This window comes from Melospiza georgiana, chromosome 18 (genome assembly GCF_028018845.1).
Source record: "Melospiza georgiana isolate bMelGeo1 chromosome 18, bMelGeo1.pri, whole genome shotgun sequence".
Taxonomy (NCBI): Eukaryota; Metazoa; Chordata; class Aves; order Passeriformes; family Passerellidae; genus Melospiza; species Melospiza georgiana.
Genome location: NC_080447.1, coordinates 4179457 through 4202448, shown reverse-complemented (window position 1 = coordinate 4202448; position 22992 = coordinate 4179457). Strand labels below are relative to the sequence as shown.

At 50.2% G+C, this 22992-nt stretch overlaps 1 protein-coding gene across 2 annotated transcripts; it reads right to left on the bottom strand.

The window, feature by feature from the left end:
* Positions 1–1129: 1129 nt before the first annotated feature.
* On the bottom strand, positions 1130–22961 carry UBE3B (ubiquitin protein ligase E3B). Of its 2 annotated transcripts, none has more exons than XM_058037053.1 (28): positions 22837–22961; positions 22126–22206; positions 21517–21710; positions 21066–21186; positions 20286–20345; positions 19846–19950; positions 19666–19762; positions 18942–19027; positions 18183–18265; positions 17544–17649; positions 16768–16888; positions 15998–16175; positions 15547–15716; positions 14604–14771; positions 13691–13862; positions 13003–13121; positions 12280–12394; positions 11832–11931; positions 11277–11396; positions 10797–10973; positions 10599–10709; positions 9714–9851; positions 9526–9591; positions 7925–7983; positions 5260–5442; positions 4710–4821; positions 4325–4417; positions 1130–3716 (listed from the first exon to the last, which is right to left on the bottom strand). In XM_058037053.1, the coding sequence occupies exons 3-28, from the start codon at positions 21675–21677 to the stop codon at positions 3525–3527; spliced, it is 3213 nt and encodes a 1070-aa protein (XP_057893036.1). In that variant the 5' UTR covers positions 21678–21710; positions 22126–22206; positions 22837–22961; the 3' UTR covers positions 1130–3524. The 2 variants fall into 2 exon arrangements, with proteins under 2 accessions (XP_057893036.1, XP_057893039.1); XM_058037056.1 differs by lacking the exon at positions 22837–22961 and adding an exon at positions 22661–22750.
* Positions 22962–22992: the final 31 nt, after the last annotated feature.

Genomic DNA, 22992 nt, shown 5'->3' with positions numbered 1-22992 from the left:
AGGGATCCCTCCCATCCTCCAGGGACCCCTCCCATCCTCCAGGGACCCCTCTCATCCTCCAAGGATCCCTCCCATCCTCCAGGGATCCCTCCCATCCTCCAGGGATCTCTCTCATCCTCCAGGGACCCCTCTCATCCTCCAGGGATCTCTCCCATCCTCCAGGGATCTCTCCTATCCTCCAGGGACCCCTCTCATCCTCCAGGGATCCCTCCCATCCTCCAGGGACCCCTCTCATCCTCCAGGGATCTCTCCCATCCTCCAGGGATCTCTCCTATCCTCCAGGGACCCCTCTCATCCTCCAGGGATCCCTCCCATCCTCCAGGGACCCCTCTCATCCTCCAGGGATCCCTCCCATCCTCCAGGGATCTCTCCCATCCTCCAGGGATCCCTCCCAGCTCCTCACCCCACAGTTCCCAGGTTTATGGGGTGGCCACAGCCCCATCTCCCCTCGGTGGCCCCGAGCGATGCGTGCCCAGGTCCCGGCCGATGCCAGGGAAGCTGGGGCTGTGCAGGCCTGGCTGCTGCCAGCTCTGCCTTGGCAGCAGCTGCTCTGGGCTTGCTTTTTGCTGTTCCTGACAGTGCCAGATGCCTCTGTGTCAAAACAATGGCACTTGCACACTGACTGGGAGCCTCTCCCTCGCTCCCACCACGCTCCCGCTCCCGGCAGAGCCAGGGAGGGCTGGGAATGGCCAGGGGGGCAGGAGGGCTCCAGGCAGGGATGGAGGGGCACTGAAGGGCTCCAAAGCCAAAGTCAGAGGGAGCTGGAGCAGCAGGCACAGCTCTCACTCCTCCAAAGAGCTTCCAGCATGAGACTCAGGCAGAAACAATATTATGATATTGTTATTAATATCAAAGCCCATGTCAGCTCCAGTGGCTGCTCCTTGGGGCTCCCCCACTCCTGCACTGGGATCCCAGGTTGCTCCAAGCTCTGTCCAGCCTGGCCTTGGACACTTCCACGGATCCAGAGGCAGTCACAGCTTCTCTGGGCACCTTTCTCCTCACCCTTGCAATAAAGGCAGATGCCCTCCGAGAGGTGCCAGGGCCCCAATGCCCTGCTCTGCTCTGCCAGGAGTATCCCACCAGCACATTCCCTGCCCTAGGAAAGGACCAGGAGACATCCAACCACCTGAACTCATCCCAGCTTTATTTTCTCTGCAGCTCAGACACACAGGGATGGAACCAAGATCTCCACAACAGCAACTCTTGGATAGAAAAGATCCTTGGGAATCTCCTGTGGCAAAACCATCCGTGGGCAGGATCCACAGAGCGGGCAGGGACTGACACAGCCTCCCTGGGACACAGCAATCAGCCCCTCCACAGCAATCCTTGCCTGCATCCTGCACTGGGAACTCCCCAGACATTTCTCACGTTCTCCACACCAGCTCCAGCACAGGAGCAGTGTCTGTAGTGCAACATCTCCAGGTTTGGAGGGAACAAGCTAAGTCTGCAGTAAGATTATTTTTTTTTTCTAGGAATTGTACTCCTGAGGAACAAAGGGAAAAGGGGAGCAAGGATTTGATCTCAGTGTTCAACAGCTCATTTCACTGAATACTCATTGTGCTCTAGTCAGACACACTGCACTTCCTAGAAGGAAAAAGGAGATTTTGGGGTGATATTTAAACTCTGAGAGGTCCAAGGCAGTGCCTAAACCTCCCAACTACATAGTCACCAACTGGTTAATGCCAAAATGTTCTATGTATAAAAAAAAAAATAAAAGAAATTTACTATCATCTTTAATTTCTGTGACTCACAGCCCAGTGTCCTGAACCCTCTGGATGCAGACATTCCTGTCTGCACCAACACTTCCCATCACTCCTGTTTAATCTCACTGATTTGACAGAGAAGAAGGATCCTGACATTGCTTTCCAGATGCATTTCCAGGCATTGGCTCTAAAAAAAGGGTTATTTCTCTGAAATCCATCTGAAGCACGACAGGAGGAGGATGAAGCCAAGGCCATCTCGCTGCCCGGTGCCGAGGGTTTCCCAACCCCTTGGAAAGAAATCTTGTGAAATCTTGTGAAATATTGTAGTTAAGGGGATCTTCCAGAGCCCAGGGTGTGGAGATCTGTGCTCTGCTGAGCTCACCTAGGCACAGGAATCCTGTTGGATGGACCAGGCAGGGCAGCAGGAGAGGTGGGATATGGCCAGGGAGGGGAATGAGGATCCCCAGTGCCACAGGGAGGGAAGGAGGGAGAGAAAACCCTGGGCAGAAGCCAGCAGCCTGTGCAGGAGCTTTGAGGTGAAGGGGAGGAGGTGACTGCCTTTTAACCCTGTCCCCAAAAGGGCAATGCCATGGCTCTGCTCTGTACCAGAATCACAGCAGGGCCAGGACAGCCCAGGAGCAGCCCAGTCCCTCCTCTCTCCAGCCTGGGCCAGGGCAGGACTCAAGGGACCAAAGATGGGAAGCTGCAGAGACACTTTGAGTGTCTCAGAAATTGCAGGAAGGATCCACACCTCCCCAAGTCACCCCCTGCAAAAGCTGCCTGCTCCAGGCAAACACCAACTGACAGAAATAAGGCCAGAAAGAGACAAAGCAACCGAAATAAAGAGTTTGGCAACAAAGAAAATGTGGCCATCACACAGAGAGCCTGCCCTGGGTCCAAACAACTCTCTAAGAAAGAGCCTGCAACCAAAGGGAAACTTCCATCCCAGAGGGATTCTGCCAGTGGAGGTTTCCAGAGGATTTGACACATTCCCCTGGTTCCAGAGAGGAACCTGCCCCACCTGTGCTGGGGAGCCAGAGTGTGTGCCAGCTCCTGTCCTCTGGAAACCAAGGAAAATGAAACCTTTCCTGCTCCTGAGAAATTGAGACATGACTCTTCCTGTCCCAAGGCTGGGTCTGGCAGGAGCCTGGCAGAGGCACAGCTGGCTGAGCCCACTCCTGCTGCTCCAGCCCTTAACCTCCAGCATTCCAAAGCCTTCCTGAGAGCCACAGGGTCCATCTGCTCCTGCTGAAGCTGCTGCTTCCCTGTCATTCCTTCTCCAAGACACACCTAAGACCCTGCAGGGGCTGGGAAATCCTGAAACACCTGAAATCCCTCTGTCCTGAGAGAGCAGTGCCCATCCAGGCACTTTCAACGCTGCCATCTCCTCACGAGCTCTGCCATCCCTCTGCCTTTGTGCAGCTTCCCAGACTCACTTCCAGCCAGCCCAGCTCAGCTCCTGGGGAAGGAAAAAGCAGCACTGCCATGCCCAGCCTGCTGGGGGTGTCACTGTCACTGATCTGGGTGGCACTTGGAGCGTTCCTTCCATGCTCCCCCCCGGGGTTTGCTTTTAAGGACGATTTCCGTGGGTGTCAAGTGAAGGGCTTAAAGTCAGGCCCATCCCCTCCTCCAGCCTGGAGCCGTGCCTAAGAAAAACCAGCCCTGAGCCCAGCAGCTCTTCCCTGGATCCCTGTGAACCTCCAGTGCCTCTCCAGGCCTCCAGCGAGCAGCCAGCTCCCGCCGAGCTGCTCCGGGCTCCGTGTGGGAAGGGCTCCCCCTTCCTGCAGCAGCTCCAAGCCCCATCCCGAGCCCAGGCCGTGCCTAGGACAGCTCGAAGCCGGTGTTCATGCTGATGGCGTAGCGCAGCTTCTCCCTCAGGATGCTCTTCTTGCTGTAGTTGGGGAGCTTGAGGAGGTTGAAGCACGTGGAGGAGGTGGGGAGGCGCCCGCCCGGCTCCTTCTTGCGGATGGTGAAGAAGCCGCGCAAAACGCTGCCCAGGGTGTCCCCCGTGTCCTGCAAGGGCACACAGCTGTCACCTCCCTCTCCGGGCTCCTGGCACGGGGCAGAGGTGCCAGCACAAAATCTGGCACTGGGAATAGGGAGAGTCAAAGCCCAAAGCTCAGTTTTCCACCCCTCTCCAAGGAGCTTTGCTGGTAACTCAATGGCTGACACAGGCAGGGTGTGCAGGGACACAGGTGGGACACAGAGATCCCAAACACAGCCCTGGAGGAACCCAGGGAATCCAGGCAGGAAGAGTCTGGAGCTGCTCTGTGTGTGGGCAGCCATGAGCATCCTATTGGGGTAAGGGCTGTTCTCAGAATCCCAGAACAGTTTGGGTTGGAAGGGACCTTAAAACTCATCCCCTTGCCATGGGCAGGGACACCTTCCACTATCCCAGGTTGCTCCAAGTCCCATCCAGCCTGGCTTGGGACCCCTTCAGGGATGGGGCAGCCACAGCTCCTCTGAGCACCTTTGCCAGAGCCTCACCAGCCACACAGGGAATAATTTCTCCCTGGTATCTAATCCTAACACCTCATCTTCCCACGTTAAGAGTTTCCAGGTCAGATGGAGGGGAGGAAGCTGGGCAGGGAATTCCCAAGCCTTGAGAGCAGGATGCCTACCTGGTCATCAGACACTTCCACACAGCGGATGGAGAAAGGAGGCTTGAGGTAGGCAAAGCCCAGAAGTGGAGGTCTGGAGCAGCTGGTGACAAACTGCAAAGTGCCACATGGTGATGATGGGAACACAACAGCCACACAGTGACACAGTCCCAGCACTGCTGGGACTGGCACTGAGCACGCCCCAGTGTGTGTGTCTGACAGCCTTTGGGGAGGGCCACCTCTGCAGGGCCACTCATGGTGACACCACAGCATCCACAGAGCTCTGCTGGGGACTTCCAGGTGTCAGGAATTCTGGCGCCCCTTCAGAGAGCACCCAGCTAACTGGAGAACAGCCCTGGCCCCACCACCCCAGGTCCCAGCTGGGCAGGCATGGCTCCTCACTCACCTTGAGGAACATGGCTCTCTCCTCAGGGCTGAAGTCGTTGGCCAGGATGTCCCAGAGCCAGATGATGACACGGTGACTGCCATGGAAGCCCCCGTAGTACACTGTGTGTTTCCTGGGGAGGGAAAGGCTCTGACAGGCCTGCCACTGCAGCAGGAGGGGCACAAGTGCTAGAAGGGTGGGGTGGTTTGGAAGGGACCCTAAAGCTCATCTTGTTGCACCCCATAATTCCAACACCTTGCTCCAACACCTGCCATGGGTCAGGGGTCACTGCTGATACTGAGCCCCCAGCACCTCCTGGGCACTTGATCAGAGGAAAGGGAAAAGCAGACAGGAATTCTGCTCCCATGAACCAATGGAAGAAAGGACCCATCCCAAATTAGCTTTAAGGAACACATTCCAAAGCTGCTCCTGCCTGCTCCTTCTGCTCCAAGTAGAAGCAGCAGAAGTTATGGTAAAGTTGGTGTCCTTCCACCTCCCAGGAGCTCTGCAAAGGAAAAGCTCAGCTCCCAGGCCAGATGAGGGGTGCCCAGCAGCCCCAGCTGTCACTTACTTCAGGTCCTCGAGGTCGATCTCGGCGTTGTCCCCGGAGATGAGGCGCTGCAGCTCGGGCGCGGAGAACATGCGGATCCACTCGGGCTTGATGATGGCCCTGAAGCCACCAATGAGGGCAGAAGTCTGGCTCTTGATCTGGGTGTGCATCCGGAAATGAGCCATCAGGTGGATGTAGCTGATCCTGGGTGTGAAAAATGCAAATTTTATTATTGGTTTTGGAGAATATGAGGATCCACTCGGGTTTGATGATGGCCCTGAAGCCACCAATGAGGGCAGAGGTCTGGCTCTTGATCTGGGTGTGCATCCAGAAATGAGCCATCAGGTGGATGTAGCTGATCCTGGGTGTGAAAAATGAAAAATGCAAATTTTATTATTGGTTTTGGAGAATATGAGGATCCACTCGGGCTTGATGATGGCCCTGAAGCTGCTGATGAGAGCACAGGTCTGGCTCTTGATCTGGGTGTGCATCCAGAAATGAGCCACCCAGATCCTGGGTAACTGATGTAGCTGATCCTGGCTGTGAAAAATGAGTGTTTTATGACTGGCTTTTTGCAAATGTTAAAATGAATATTATATGTGTTATGTTAGAAAGTTATGCTGCATAAAGTTTTTTTAGTAGTGTTGTAATTATAGTTTTAAATATAGTTTTAGGTTGTAACAAAATGTTAAAATAGAAACTGTGCTATGTAAGATACTTTTTTTAAAGAGAGGAGTCACAGTGAGATAGCAGCCACAGGACACCCAAATCTTTCAGAGAAAGAGAATTTATTGCTCCATTATCACAAGAAATGAACTTCTTCCCACCTTGCTCAGCCATAAAGATGCTGTTAGGATTCAGAGGAAGAAGCTGACACTGACCAGACAGAATCCTGTGTTTGAATGGAATTTATGCATCATGTATGAGATGTATGAATATGCAACAGGATGTTGTTTTTAAGGATTAATCCTCTGTTAATGTGGGTCCTTTTTCAGGCTTATTTTACCCAGAAAAAGGTACCTGGGCATCCATAACTCTTTGTTTTTATTGTCTCATATTGTCCTAATCCAAATTGTCCAAACTATTATTACTCTAATTATATAGCTATTTTTATAACCATTTTATTATCATTAAACTTTTAAAATTTAAAAAAAACAAGTGATTGGCCTTTTTCACTCTGTGGGACAGGCAGGTGCCACGGAGGACATGGAGGTGACAGGGACACCCAGCACTGAACTGACCCTGAGGTGCTTCTCCAGCCCCAAAAGGACTGGGACAGCCTTGACAGGGTTGTACTTCCCCCTCCAGGCCCTGCTTGTTATTTCAGCAGATGAAGATGTTTTTCTGCCTCTTTCCCCTCCTCTGGGACTCTGCTCATTTCTCAGAGCTCCTGCCCAGCTCAGGGACTAATTGGCTTTAATAACTCCTTGATCAACCTTGGCTGGACACAGCTCCCAGTCCTTTGAACAGCTCAGCTCTCCTCTAGCTCTGACCAACAGCTCACTGGGCTCTGCTGCCCCATGGCTGGAGAAACACCACAGCAAAACCATGCAGCAGATTCCCACCTTCCTGCAGCATGTGGGAAAGGTGAACTTTTTGTTAGAGAGAGGCTCTTGCTCTTCTCACCTCCAGGCAAAATACCTGAACTTGCTGATTCTTCTTCTGCAGCTCCCAAACAGACCCCACCTCAATTCCACTGCCTGGGTTTTTGGCAAGGTCACCCCAGCATCCCCAGGCAGAGCTGTTTCCAGATTGCTGCCATTCCCAACACTTCTTTTCCCTCCCAACTCACAATTTTGGGTGCAAAAAGCTTCAAATTTCTGCTATAAATTACTAGAGCAGCATCCAGGACTTTCAACTTTTTTTTCCCCTGAGCTGACTTGTGACAAGCCAGAGGAAAATCCTTTCAAATGCAAACTCCCTGGCCAGAGCTGGAGAAGAGAAAAGCCTGGAAACATCAGACTGCAAAGCACAGATCCAGGTGGGATCCAGCTTCCATTTGTCAGTGAAAAGATAACAACCCCCAGATCACCAGTTCAAACACACATTTGCTTAATAGATATTTCATTCTGCTTTTATGAGCACTGAAGGGGATAGGGAAAGAAAAAAAAAAAAAGGAACAAAAAGGTGGGGTTGGTTTTCAGGCTCCGGAGTTGACATTTCTGATAACGATCTAAAAGCCGGTTATCTGTGAAAACAGCCCCGGGGCTCGGTGTCTCCTCTGATTTCCTGGCTCTAAAGAACGACTGTCGAGTACATTTGAATTCAGCACTGTCTGCTCGGAACACGGTGCTTTATACAACTGCCACATGTTATCATTCTGAGGAGATCTGTCTGCTCCAAGGTGTCTTTGAGCATCTGTGCCCTCTGTGTTCACGACTGTGTGCCTGAATTGCTTTGAATCCATCTGTCTGTATCCATCACCATCATTAAATCCTGCAAAATCTCCCTGACTGGGTGCCTTTGACCTCAGAAGTGCTGTTTCAAGAAGTAAATTGTCAATTTTTATTTTGCAAATCAAATTTAATACAATTTCTGCCGATGAACTGTAACCAGCAAATTCTATTAAGATATTTATGTGCTCCTTCTGCTCCAATCTATCTCAATTCATTCCAGATGCAAGCCCAAGGAACCAGAATAAAGTATTGTGCAGTGGTGACCTTAAAAATCTAATTGCTGTACTTACTTATTTTCATTGGTAACAGGAATGGTCTTCCCTCCAGGAACAAGTTCATGGCAAACCAGCTGAGGGAAGAAATGATTGGATTGCTAATTATTGCCTGGAACCACAATGGAAGGAAATGCCATGCTAAGCTGTTACCTCCCCATAAAACATTTATTTTTACAATAAAACAGCAGGATTTAAAATTTAAGTAATAATCCTGCTTCTGCCTTGAACCAAGTTTCACTTAACTATTAACAGAGTAATTGAACAGTAGGAACTGCAGCTCTCCCACCAGTGCAGCCAGCCCTTCTCCAAGGAAGCCTCCTCTGCAGCCTGATCCATCACTGCTGAACCACACACAAATCAATTCCAGGAGCCCTGGGGGACTGTCACAATCCCAGAATCCAGAGGCTGAGCAAGCTCAGAGAGCTCAGCCTGACAGCAGCACAGCCCAAAGTTGGCTGTGTCTCATGCAGGGGCTCTGGGCACTCCAGGCTGGAAAGCAGAGCCAGGAGGGATCTCCCAGTGCCTGCTGATCTCCTCCAGCTCAGGGCAGGACCCTCCAGGTGCTGCCTGCAGAGTCCCCACTCCTCATTCCCACTTTACAGAGGCCTCAGCTCCAGGTGAATTCCAAGGTCAGACTGAAGCCAGCCCAGGGAATGAGCTCAGCTGTGACATGGCTGTGGCTGCAGGGACACAGAGTCCAGTCAGGGTGACCCCACCTGGCTCCTTCAGCACCAGCAAAGCACTGGGGAAACAGCTATTCTATATATTTTATATATATTTTATATATATTTTATATATATTTTATATATATTTTTATATATATTATATATATATATATATTATATATATTATACATATATATATTAGATATATATTAGATACATATTAGATAGATTATATATTTCACATATATTTTATATATATGTGAAATATATAATCTATCAAATATAATCTATATTTGCATCACAAATATATATATTATTTATATATATATTTTATATATTTTATACATGTTATATATTTTATTTTATAATAACTGGGATTATTTTTGACCCCAGCCCACAGTATCTCATTGCTGGGCTCCACATCCTGCTCCTACCTTCATTCTTCACATGGAAGAACCCTCCAAGCTGAAACCTCAGCAATCCTGAGGCAGCAGCAGGTGTCCTCCATGGCTCCCCATGGAATTTGCAGCACAAAAAGCATTTTTATCTTATCTCTCTCCAGATTTTCCAGCTCTGCACACACAACTTCACAGGGCTCTAGTGCAACCAAGTACCTCCAAGTCTTCCTAAGGGATTTGCCAAACAGCTTTTCATTCTCTAGGCCAAGAGACCTCCCAACACACTTGGGAGTTTCCCTGATAGATGGGAAAAAAAGGAATTTATCCCTACTCACAAGCTCTTCTTTTAAGAAGGGAACACCAGTTATGCAGGGGAAGCATTAAACACTTTTCAACCCTGGAAGCAGAAAAATTAAGGGTCAGAGGGGAACCTCTTCTTGTGGAAAAGCTCTTTTCTGCCCACAGGTAAATACTGAATTCCATGGCTGAGTTCAGAGGAGCTGAGAGGACAAAACAGAGGTAAGGTCCAAAAAATCACTGAATAAAAACCTACCTGACCCATCACATCTTCATCATAGGACAGTGTCAAGCCCAGGTCACTGATATCACCATCATAACGCTGGAGAAGGGAAAAAAAAAAAAAGGAAAAATGTCAGGGTTCAGCAGCAGAACCACCACTCCCAGGTTTTAACAACAGACAGCAAAAAGGGAGGTGAATGACAGGAAAATTCTTGCTCCAACCTTAATTGAGGTGAGATTTTTATAGAACTCTGAGTCCAAGGAGGGCAGTTCATCCACGGAGCTGTAGAAGACACTGTGGTGGTGCCCAAGGAGCTGACTCAAAAAGAAGGAAGCAAATGGCACATCCACAACTATTCCCTGTGGAAAAGAAGAATGCACAGGTAAGGTCCTGCCACACACTTGTGGTTGTGGCAGCTTTGGTTACCTGCAAGGCAGATCTTGTGGTGTGGAACAAGTGCAAAGAGCACTTTGCAAGGCACCAAAATCAGCTACAAGCCCCACATCCTCTTAAAATCCATTAATTAGTAAGGCAGGTGCAAAAAGGCACTTGGGGAACTCCATATGCTCTTTAAAAGAACTGCATTACATGGTTTGAAGTGAAACAGGGGAAATTTAGTGACATACATGGAAAAATCCTTCCCTGTGAGGGAAGTGAGGCCCTGGCTCAGGGTGCTCATAGAAACTGTGGCTGCTCCTGGATCCCTGGAAGTGCCCAAGGCCAGGCTGGACAGAGCTTGGAGCAACCTGGGATAGTGGAAGGTGTCCCTTTCAACCCAAATCATTCTATCAGAGTCATTCTGTTATTTCATCCTCCTTTTTGCCTCATGTCCCTTTGAGGTATCCACAAATGGATGTTTGTAAGGTGGAACACCAAAAAATCAGGCTGGTATCCCAGCACCATGAGGAACAATCATGCATGACCCAGGTTTTACCTCCAAAATTATTTTTAAAACATGCCTAAAGAAATTCCAGCCTGTTCCACTAAGGATCTTTATCCAAGCCATTTTTCCAAACTCCACTCCTCAAGAAAACCCCCCCAAGCAGGACAGGTGCCCTCAAAGGCACCATCACTGACAAGACCCCAACCTGGTGCTCCTGGCTCACCTCATACACAGCCTTCCCAAGCATCTTCCCCACAAACTCAAAGAGCTGCAGGTAGTTCTCATGGATGTAGGATGTTGGGGATGGATACAGCCTCTCATCACCACTGGTGGTCTGCACAAAGAGATAAGAGATAAGAGCCCAGTGAGGCAGAATGGCTTTGCCTGCACCAGGTCACCTCAGGTGGCACCTGTGTCCTACCTTGAACAGGTTCAGTGCAGGGTCAAACACCTTTTTAATGATCTCTTCCAGGAACTCTTTGAAGACTCCATCTTGATCAATACCAGCCTCATCAACCCCCAGGTCATTGACAAACTTCACCCTGATCACTCCTTTCATGGCGTTCTGGGAAAGCTGCCGGAGCTGTTCGTACCCATCCTACACAGAGCAGAAAATCCAGAGGACAATCCACATGAAACACTCACCCAGAGATGCAGCAGGGACAGCACACAGGCCCACCAAAGAAATCTGTATTTGTCATGTGTCTTGAGCTCAAAAACTCAGCATTTTCCAAGTCAAAATTCCAGGTTTGCAGCAGCCTGAGCTGAACAAGAATCCAGCATTCTCCTGGGATGTCAGTTCTGGGAGTGGGTCCCTCAGCAGCCACAGAGAAGGTAAAATCACACCTCCCTGTCCTGTTTTTGTCAGGCCAGGCCCTGTGGGCTGGCTCACACCCCTCACCTCGAGCATGCGGGAGCGGCGGATGGTGATGTGGGTGACGTGAGGGGACGCCGAGCTCGTCTCCACCAGCCCCAGCTTCTCCTTCTCCTTGGTCACCATGTTGCGGAAGAGCAGCACCCTCTGCAAAAAGAAAACAAATGGACAGTCCATGGGGAGCCTCATCCTGCAGGGCAGCAGGGATTTGGGAGCTCCTGACACCCAGAATGGCTGCTGGGTATCCTGATCCCAGCTGTTCCCAGCGGTGCCACTGTCACCCACTCACTGCATGCAGCTGCACACACAGATCAGCTCTGTCTCAACACAGATCCATGCATTTGAAGGAAATGCACTAGGAAGGGGTGAGGACACAGATCAGTTCTCTCTCAGTGACAGAAATCAAGATATTTAGAGGAAATCTATTGGGGAAGGTGAGGATGAAGGAGAAGATTTTTATTCAGCTGGCATTTCAAAAAAAGCTCCATGTCACAAAATGCTCCAGACACGTGTCCCTCCCACCCCAATGGCCACCCAGGCTATTGATTCCCAGTCTCCACCCTCTGCCCCCATCCCACTCACGTTCTTGTGGGGAATGACATGTGGGATGTACTGCAGGAGCAGCTGGGCTCGTTTCTTGTCCTTGTCCAGCTCCTGGAAGAGCACGCTGGGTTTGAGATCCCTTGACAAAGAAAGGCAGAGATTCAGAGATCCCAGGTGTGGGAGAGAGGGAACAGGCAGTGATTCCAAAGATGACTGCAGTGCTCAGTGTACACATTAAGAAGGTGAAAGGGTCCAGGGACACCCAAGCTCTTGGGTGCTGAGTCAGTTTTCAAAGCACCACCTAAACCTCCCACCACAGAGAAAAGCACAACACGAGGGGCGTCCTTAACTGCAAACACAGGCAGCAGTTCCACCTCGATCCCACAGGCAGAATGTCAATAAGGAACCCCAAATCAGGCTCCCCAGAGGATGTGGGGCAGTGGGACAAGCCTGGAGCTGCCCAGGATCCCTGCTCTGAGCCACTCACTTGCGCAGCCAGTGATCCTCGGGAGCGAAGCGCCGGCGACAATCCCGCTCGTACAGCACCATGAGCCAGCCATGCACAGAATGGAACAGCTCCAGGGTCTCTCCTCGGGCATTCTCTGCACAAAAGGAACAAGGCAGCAAAGTCCAGGCACCCCTGGCAGCAGCAGGAGCCACACCTTGATTATCCTCCCCACAGAAACAGCACTGGGGTGTTTTCCTGGCCCGCACGGCCTCTGGAGGGAAGGATGTTGTGCCTCTGGGAAGAGAGATGGTCTCTTCTTTAAACAGAGCTAATCAAAGCCATCTCGTTTCACATCAGAGCTGGACTATCTCAGCTAATTACCAGAGAGCTGAGCTCTACCCAAATTATACCAGCAGAGAGGTTCACAGCAGATTCTACAGAGACCCAAGCAAGCTGCCCTGCCTGGTCACAGCACTGCCCTGCTCTTGTCCAACACATGGCTCAGCATTGCTAAACCTCATCTCTGCCAAAAACCAACATGCCCATCATGTCTGTTACAGAAATCCTTACTGGAAATAGGGAAGTGCTCTGGATTTGGCACAAAGCATGATTGTGGCATCTGGACATCAAAAGACTGGGACATATTCCCACACTGACGTGCTTTTTGTGCCAAGGAATAATTAGCAGAAGCTTCAAATTCCAAAATTAATGCCGTTTGTGGTTCTAAGAGTAACATCAACTCAATCTACTAAAAGCACTCACCTACAATTCCATCCCAGATCATCTTAAACACAAAGGAATTCAAGAAAGAGGAGATGGTCACCAGCTCTTCCAGTTTGAATGAAATCTGCTCTTCGTAGACCTCGATGTCATCCAGAATCCTGTCAGAGCAAACAAATGCAAATGCACAAGTGTAAATATAATTCCCTGTTGAAATTTTCATAAAGGCACATTATCCTTTAGCAGCAGCTCTTATTTCTATGACAACTGACACCCAGGAGGATCCAAAGTGATAAACAACCAAACCTTATTTATGGATTTTGACTGATAGCAGATCCTAACAGAAGATGGTATGAGAGGCTGAGATACAAGCAAAGTCAGTGTTTCAGGCTTAAAAAGACCTTTTCCATTCCCAATAAAATTTTTGCCTCATTCAAGAGGAGAGAATTGTCTCTGGTGACCAGCAAGGGCAATTTTCCTCCTTTCCCATCTTTTGTGTTGTTTCTTTTCCCCCTCCTGCCCAGTTTTGTCACCAGCTGCAAGCAGCACATGGCTGAGGGAAAAAAGTCCTTTTGAAGCCTTTTATTTTTCAGGAATCAATCCCAAAAGCTTGCTGCTTTACCCTGCCTACTTATCTTCATGAAAAAACCTTAAATGTTTCTCTTGAACCTGAAGGAACAGAACAGCTCCATGTCACAAATCCAGGGACACCCATCCATGAGCTACCTACGTGATGAGGTGACGGGAGCAGTCACAGAAGAGCATCAACATGGCCAGAAGCCTCTTGGATTCCTCTGTGTCATTGTTCAAACACTCCAAAAAGAGTTTTAGCCCTCCCTGTGGTCCCAGCTCACAGATGAAAGCCCACAATTTGGGCAGCAGGTCATCCAGGTAAGTGAGACCTAGGAAAATATAAAGTGCAGCCAGTAAAGCTCATTCTGCTGCTTGTGAAACTCAGAGAGGTGAAGCTTGAAGCTAAAAAAGCCTTTTGCAAAGCAAAGAGGAACATGAGCATCCCATTTGGCTCCCAGGCCTGTCTGCATTAACAGGACAGGGACAATCAGCAGGAAAGCACAAAAAACCCCCAAGCCTTTAGCAAGGCTCTGCCTGCACATCTTGAACCTTTTCTCTCTAATTCTTTTGCACTTTTAGAAAATAATGAATTCCTGTGATCCCACATCCATCTTAGGGATGAGAACACAACAGGGCTGCACCCATGGTCACCACAAAGCACCCAAAGCTCTGGACTCACTCCCTGCACTACCCACCAGACCAAAACAGTGCTCTCCTCCTCCACCCCTTCCCAAGATAGACAATTTGTTCTCAAGATGTGTGAAAGCATTCATTTCCCACCACAGAAAGATTAATATTGCCAGGCTCCCCAAAAACCCTGACTCAGGCTGAAGATTGAGAGGGAGTAAGCAAGGTTTCATGAGAGGAAAACTTGCTTTAATTTGTATTCTTGAGAGTTTGTGCTTGATCAAGTGGTGCTGAATGCTATTGATCCCACGGATGATTCAGGATGGAACAAGCCTTCCCCAGCCAGTCAATAACCTGTTGGCAGTGATAAAACTCCCAACAAATCAACAGAAATAAGGAGAAAAAAAAAAAAAAGGATTTGAGCAGCAGGGAGGTGGCCTGACCTGTGAGGATCTGCAGGCGGATCTGGGTGAGGGTGGTCAGGGTGGTTTGGTACAGGACACAGATGCTGCAAACCTTCTGCACCTCAGCAGAGTCCACGCGCTTCCCTCCCACCGGCTTCAGGATGTTCCGGACTGAGGCCGACTTCTGGAAAGCTCTCTTGAACAGGTCTGGGGGCAGAAACACAGGGGGAATGCCAGAAGGCAGGGTTAGATGGGATTTTGGGAAGGAATCCTTCCCTGTGAGGGTGGGGAAGCCCAGGCACAGGGTGGTCAAAGAAGCTGTGGCTGTTCCTGGATCCCTGAAGTGTCCAAAGCCAGGTTGGATGGGGCTTGGAGACAGGGGAAGGTGTCCCTGCCCATGACCCCAAATCCTATCTAATTCACACCATTCCACAGTTCTGTACATGATCTACAGGACAAGGAGAAAAGAATGAGCTGTGAGTGCCCTTCCAACCCAAACCATTCATGATCCCAGTCCTGACCGCAGCAAATAATGACTACAGGACCCTGTGTTATGAACAACAGCCAGAAAATATCAGATTTACAGTTATATTATCCCAAATCCTTTTCTGCAGGACCACCACACCTCACAGGTGCAAAATCAGCTTCACCTTGCTTTCTACATAGGAAGCTGAGCTCTCATCTTCCCTTGGAAGTTTTAAGTTTTGCCAAAAGCACTTCAGCGTTTTGAAAAGAAACTGCTAAAATAAGCAAATATTTTTCTAGCACTAAAGAAAGAGACTTGCCCTAGGTCACAGAAGCATTCCAAGGAGGAATTACAAATAGGAGGCATCACATCTCCACCTAAGCAGCAGCAGCTGCTGCAAGTAATTATTCAAAGCTTTTGGCATAAGTGGAAAAGTCAAAGCCCTGCGAGTTTGGGAGAGAGATCCATGTAAACACACACAAAGAGACAAAAACCCCAAAACCCTCCAGAACTGACTTTTCATAGGAAGGCTGTTCTGAGGGGAGATTGGCTGTGCTGGCAGCTGAGCTATCTCCTGATTTTCCAGCAGTTTCTTGCTGAGCACATCACTGAAGAGGATCCGGATCATGTGGACCCCCCAGAGGTGCTGCAGCTGCTTGGTCAGCAGGGGCATGGACTCGTTCAGCCTGGAAGACAGAGCAGGGGGACAGCTCAGAAAGCAGCTTGGAATAAAACCAGGCAGTGATACTGATCCATTTAGCTCATAATCCCAGCTGGAATATGCACCCACCCACGGAATAGTCTGTGCAGGAATGCTGCAGTTTATTGTGCAGCTAGAACCTGAAATGGCAGAGAAATTATTCTCATTGTTCATCTCAAAACATACAACACTTTGCAATATATAAAAAAAAATAAAAATAAAAGGAGAGGCTTCATCATCTTGCTCAGTGAGGTCCTTCCTACTCACCCATAATCCACAGTCTGTGAGAACCAGCCCAGCACAGGGTGCCAGTGGGTGAGGTTGGATTTCTTCTGGGACACGTACTTCTGGCAGTAGGAGAGCATCTGGATGAGCACCCCCACAAAATGAGCTGTCTCCTCCTCCAGCACCTGGTCATTCAGGGAGCCCAGGAACACCAGATTGCCTGGAGGGAGGACCAGCACAGCAAGGCTTAAGGAGGAACAGATGCTGTGGGACAGGGGTTACAGGTGAAGTGAATCCTCTCCCAGTCCCAGGAGAGGATTTGTGTCAGCAGTGATCTCAGAGGTCACCCTGCAGGAAGCCATTTCCAGCACACATCAACCCCTCAGTGACATGTCCCTTTGGCCACCTTCCCACCAACACCTTCTACAAACTACTAGAAGCTACAACCCACAGCTATCTCAGAGTCCCAACCTGTAATCTTGTTACTTTTGCAGAAATGTGAATTTAAATATGTAACAGCATTTAGGGGAGGGAGATCCAAGTCTGCCACACTCCAAGACTTGCTCAGAGTCCAAGTGAAAAGCTGGCAGAGATGATGCATGACATGAATACCCGAGCAAATCCCTTCTTCCCTTTGCAAAGGTCTTAAACCTCATCTGTAACATCCCAAAACACACCTCAGTTGTTATTTAGAGCGAATTACCAAAATAACAGTTCAAAATTCTGAGTTGGAGGCAGCTTTGCCTCATGAAAAAAGAAGATCTGAATCAAAACTCTTCTTCAAACCCAGCAGAAGAGGTGGAGGTGCTCACCCAGCAAGCAGAGGGTGTGACTGCCCTCCAGGCACACGCACACGTCCCGGCACTGCGACTCCCGGCTCAGGAACAGGATGAACTTGCGGAAGAGATCGTGGGATTCCATCACTGCCAGGCGCTGCAACACAGCATGGAGGGGCCACTGAGGCTGGGGAGCAGCACAGCCCCTCTCCTGACCTGCCAGCAGCACTTGGCACTGGCTTCTCTTCACAAATAAAGCAGCAAGTTGAGGCTGCTTTAGTGTCAAACACTCTGCTCCATAGAGTGCTTGACACGGAGTTGGGCTGGGAAATAAAACCCCTGGCAGGTGAACAGGTCGTGATGGAGATGGAGCCAGACCTTTGCAATGTTCTGCAAGATCATTGGTTCTCTGCAAGAACACAGCATTTGCCCATTTGGCACAAAACATGCACCAAGCAGATTGAATTGGATTAGTGGGCAGCACACTTGTCACCCCCACAGAGCCTCTGCCACCCAAAAGGGTGATTCTGGCTTTGGCTCTGTCTGTGGTTATGGAAAAGGAATAGCAAGGACATGAAAAATTCAAGCTGTGGGTCATATATGCCCTTATTATTTATTTCTTTAGGTATTTTAGGGCAGTTCAGCCCATCATCCCACTGGTGTTAATAACTTCTCCATTAGAAATGCAGAGTATTTGTAAGGCTTTCCTATTTCTGGCAAAGAGAAATGGCAAAGCTCTGTTCCAAGAGCTGGTAAAATGGAATAACAAGTGGCCTGGTGTGATAATCAGTCCTCTGAGATCACCCACTTACCTCAGGGGTGAGAGTAGCAAGGTGAGTCATTATAGCAGGCACGGACATGACATGGATCAGGAAGGACCTCAGCAGATTGTCTGAGAACTGTGCAGCAACCACAGGGCTACAGAGAGAAAGAGAACAACTTCAGAGCTCAACCCAACCTGGGAAAGCAACACAGCCTCCAACTGAGCCATCCAGAACTGGGAATTCCCTCAGCAAGAACCACAGACACAGGGAATGGGTTGGGCTGGAAAGGAACTTAAAGCTCAGCCCATCCCACACCCCTGCAATGGGCAGGGACACCTTCCACTATCCCAGGCAGCTCCAGGCCCTTTTCAACCTGGCTCTGAAGCATCCCAGGGAAAAGATCAAAAGATAATTCACTCACACCTCTGTTCCCAGAGCAAGCTCACCCTGAACTGAACTGCACCCTCAAGTTTAGGCTCACAATAATTCCTGACTTAAAACCACCCTAATCTGAGCAAGGGTGACAGCAAAGGGAGCCATTTGCCTAAAGCAACTTCTTTCCTCAGGGTGATATTCTCAATGGCACAAAACCACTGATAGAATGAGAAGTCTTAAAAAAAAAAAAAAAAACACTAAAAAAAAGACAATTTTGGCTGCAAATCCCCCCAGCAGCCCCAGCTGACTCACCGCAAGGCGAGGGAGAAAATAGCAGTTAAGGAACCTTTGGACAGGGAAGGTCTGGATCTTGCCAAGCCATTAGTTAGCAAAATCTGGAATGGAAAAAATATATCAAAGTATAAAAACCCTGTAGTACTCAGAAAAAAAATATTATTAGTCCTGAAAGACATTAAGTTTATTTAATGCAGAGAGAAAGAACATCAGAGCAGTCTAAAATCCAGTTCTTACAAGTTGTTTGGCAGAATTAGAAGGGCTTCAGGTTAATAATGGCAGAAGAGAGATAATGCAATGAAATCAGACACTCTGCAGGACTTATTTCCCTAGAACCTGTGCTCACAGGCTTTAAAAATTAACAGGCAAGGCTCAGAGTTTGGTAATGTAATTCTTATTTAAAAGATTCATTACATCCGTTCCTTTTCCCAGCAGAGCAGCAAACAAACCCAACCAATGCAATGTGCCAGCTGCAAAGTTTGGCAAAATTATGTAGGACTTGTCCTTGTCCCATTCATGATGAGGTGATTGAGCAGGATTTAGGTTCAGCAGCAGGGACAGAAGGGGAAGGGTGGATTTGCTCTCAGGTGGGGACACTCTGCTTTACTTGAGAAACTTGAGGGATTTTTGTTTTGCTTGAGAAAAACATAATCATGCACAGATCAGCAGCTCATCCCTGAGACCCCAGCACAGACCCAAAGAGCTCCTCAGGAGAGGGGCACAGGCAGGGCTGGGGCTGGTTTGGGTGGAGCTGGGGCTGTGGCAGCTCAGACTGACCTGCAGCACGGAGTAGAAGCCCTTCTGGTTCAGGTGGCCCATGATGTTGGCACAGATGTGGTTCATGGCAGGTCTCAGGGTCTCACCTTTGGGTTAAAGCACTGATGTCACTCCCACAGGAAGGTTTGTCACTGCCCAAGCTCTCCTGGCACCAACTCCTTGTCCTTCTACACAAACCCATCATTCTGGCAGCATTTCACACTGTACTGAGTCTCATTTCCTCCCACTACCTGTCTGCCTTTTCTACACCTATTTCCCACAAAACCCCAGAGCTAAGAGCACATTCCCTTATCCTCTGAACACTTCTTGTGTGGAGGTTTTTGGCATATTATAAAATGGTGTAACAACTGTTGGTGTCCTAAGGGAAACAGCCTAATCCCAAGGGGAACCAGATTAATCCCAAGGGAATCCTTGTTTTGGGCAACCACAAGAGCAGAATGAATGTTTGTGGTAACCAATGAATCTTTCTGGTAACTGGTGCTTTTCTGCAGAAACAGAATCCCAGAACAGTTTGGGCTGGAAGGAATGTTAAGGATCATCCCATACCAAGCCTCTGCCAAGGGCAGGGACACCTCCCACTATCCCAAGTTGCTCCAAACCCTCTCCAACCTGGCTTTGGACATTCCCAGGGATGGAGCAGCCACAGCTTCTCTGGAACTTGGGCCAGAGCATTCAGCAGATTTTAACACCAAGTCCCAAATCTTAAAGATTTGGATGCACCAACCTTTTCCCCGGAGGATTTTCCAGGTGGAAGTGTCTGTGAAGGTGACCAGCATTGTGAGGTGCAAGTTCACCAGCCTGGAGTCCTGCAGGATGTCAGGCTGGGATAACAAACAGCAGAGTTAACAAATCCACTGAGCCTCGTGCCAAATGCAGGCAGAGAAAACACAAGAATAATCCTCACCTTGAGCTGCTTGAGGAATTCACAGCAAAACCACAGGATGTCTTTGATCTGCTTGATCCAGAGGAGTGTGAGGTCCTTGGAGAGTGCCAGTGACACGTACCACACCTGAGCAAGGGGGGATGCACAGAGGGATCAGGGTTTGTGCTGCTGCTGGGCAGAGTTTGGGGAATGAACCCAGCAGTGGGACCAAGATGCTCCTCTCCCCAAATTCCCACATCACCCACCCCAGAAACCAAGTGTCCTTTAACTCCTGTGTCTGCACAGAGTAAAAATATCCCAGGAACACTAAAGGACTTGTCCAGACTTTCCCTGTGGAATCTCCACAGTGCTCAAGGGCTTCTGAAAGCTTAAAATTACACATTAGCAAAATAAATCCCCACAGAGAGAGCTGAAAACAACCACCAAGCCCTCTCCACTCCAAACCAAACCCCCCTGCTGACCTTGGGCTCGTTCTCCACATCCATGCTGGTCAGGATACAACGGCACAGCTTTTCAAACCTCTGGAAAATCCAAAGGTGGGATTAGTTCTAACTACAGGAAGGGTTAAAAAGCACAAGAACAGCTCAGCAGAGTAAGGAAGATCTCTCTGCCTCAAACCAGCAAATGTTCCCTACAGGAATTCTGATGGCTCCTTGCCTGGGAGCACACACATCACACTGCTGCTCCTTTTTTTTGGGCATTTTTTGGGTGCTGTACCTACAGAAAACTGCATTTGAGCACAGATTTCCATGGGATAGAGATTAAAAAAATCCCTCACTGCTGCTGCCATTGGAACACAGCTTTCCATTTTCCAGCTGGTTTTCTTCCAGTCAGCCCTCACAGCCTCCTATGATCATCATTTCAGGGCTTCACTTCTGAACCCACAAGTTCTGGGCATGGTGAGAAAAGCTGCTGGGGGACAAACAGCTTTCCCTGTGCCAGCACAGATCTCTGGGAGCTGTCCCAATGTACCTGGGGTGTGCCAAAATCCCCAGGCACTGCTCCTGCAGCTGGCACAGTCACCAGGAGAAACATCCATTAAAGGATGTCCCAAATTCAGAACCACTGCTGAAAAATTCAAAGCTTCTCCTGTTTCAATCCCTCAGGAAGGGCTAGGAGTCAGAGAGAACATTGTTGAAGGCAAAATACATTGCAAGAACCCCCAAGATCACTGGGTAAGGAATTTAACATATTTAACCTGTCCCCAGAAGCATGGCAGGATGTCAGGGCAGTGTCCTCACCTCCTTATCCTCCTTGGCATTGAACACAAACAGCAGCTTCCTGGCAATCCTGAACACAGACAGGGCACTTCTTTTACTTGAGCCACATTCATTTGTCCCAAAGAAATCATCCACCTCTCTCCTAGCAAAGAGGGAAAAACGAGGAGTTAAAAAAAGCAATCACAGAGCAAAGAAGGGGCTCATGAGGAAGATGGAGAAAGACTTTTCACAAAGGTCTGGAATGACAGCAAAAAGAGGAATGGACTCAAATTAAAACAGCACAGGGTTAGATGGGATATTGGGAAGAAATCCTTCCCTGTGAGGGAGGAAGAAGCTGCCTCACCCCTGGAAATATCCAAGGCCAGGCTGAAGCAACGTGGGCTAGTGAAAAGCAGCGAGGGGTTTGGAATGAGATGGGCTTTAAGGACCCTTCCAAGCCAAACCACTGCATGATGGCACGAATGCCACACACCTGATGTCCCTCTGCAGGTGGCAGCGACACAGGAACCTCCTGACCAGGGCCTGGAGCTGCACTGCTGCTCTCTCCCTCTCCTTGAGCTCCCGCCGCTCCTCGCGCGCCTGCCGCGCCTTGTCCAGGAACTGCGCCCGGGAGGACTGGCTGGCACTGAACATGGCAAAGGGAGCAAAGATCCTCACAGCAAACACCTGGGGAAACACAGTAGAGTGGGGAAAAAACACTCAGAGAAAGGTAATTCTCAGCTCCCTGCAGGGGAGGGGAGAATCCGACAGCAGAGGGAAAAGTGGGATGAAAAAACACCCCGGTGATTGTCACGGGGCTGCAGCAGGGACACAAAAACACCGGCAGGGAATCCTTCCAGCACAGCCCACAGCCTGCTGCAGGCTGGGAGGTTTTAAGTGGAAAAATAAACAAAGCAGCGGTTTTGACACTGTGCTCCACCTCCCCTCTCCAGCCTCTGTTCTTTCCTTGGTAACAGATAAGAACAACTCCCCGGCCAGGGACAGGAGGCAAAGGGCACAAGGGACACTGACTTATTGCCACTCACCAGATAAAACACCCAGGGCCAACCAGAGCTTAATTAAACAGCGACAAAGAGCTCACCTGAGGGGTCACTTCTTCAAGGGAAGCCTGTGATGCTCATTTACACACGCACATGATCCCCATCCAGGCTTCGGGCAGCTCCTGCATGGACAAGCACATTCCCTGCGGCTGATTTGGGGGATTTGGACTTTCCCTCCGCACTCCCGAGTCCTTTGGACCCGATTTACCCCTCCCTGCACCCGCAAGGAAAACGGTAAGTGGGAGGAGGAGCAGCACCGCGCCTCGGCGGCGGTCACCAGCACAGGCAGCTGTGGGGGACAGATTACTCCGTATGTGACAGCACGGAAGGACAAAGCCACCCGGGCCGCCGGGGACCGGAGCAGGTGCCACCCCCGAGTAGAGCCACCCCCAGCCCCCGAGCCGGGCTGCAGCTCCCGGGACTCGCCCACGGCGCAGCCCCAGAGCCCCCTCAGCCCCTGTGGCAGCGCCCGCATCCCTCCCGCATCCCCGTTTGCACCGCAGCCTCCCCGGGCCCAGGCTCGCCCCGCCGGGCCCCGCCGCTCCGGCGGCCTCCCCGCAGCCCCCAGGCGCTCACCCTCGTCCCGGCGGACACTGGGCCGGGCGGGCCGGGCCGAGCGGCCCCGGAACCCCCCGGTCCGTCCCGGTTCCCCCGCCCAGGCCGCGGCCGCAGCCCCCTCCTCGCCCCCGTGTCCGCGCTCCCCGTCCGGCCGCCAACCCGCCCCGCCGCTGCCGTTCCGCCGGCCCGCTCACCGGCTCGGCGCAGGGAGAACAGCCGGCTCTGCGTCCCGGTGATACCGGGAAGGTCGAACCGAGCCGGGGCAAACCGAACCGGGCCAAGCCCACGAGGCGGCAGCGCAGCGCGGCAGCGGCCGGGGGGGCCATCGGACGGGTTTGGGGGCGCACCCG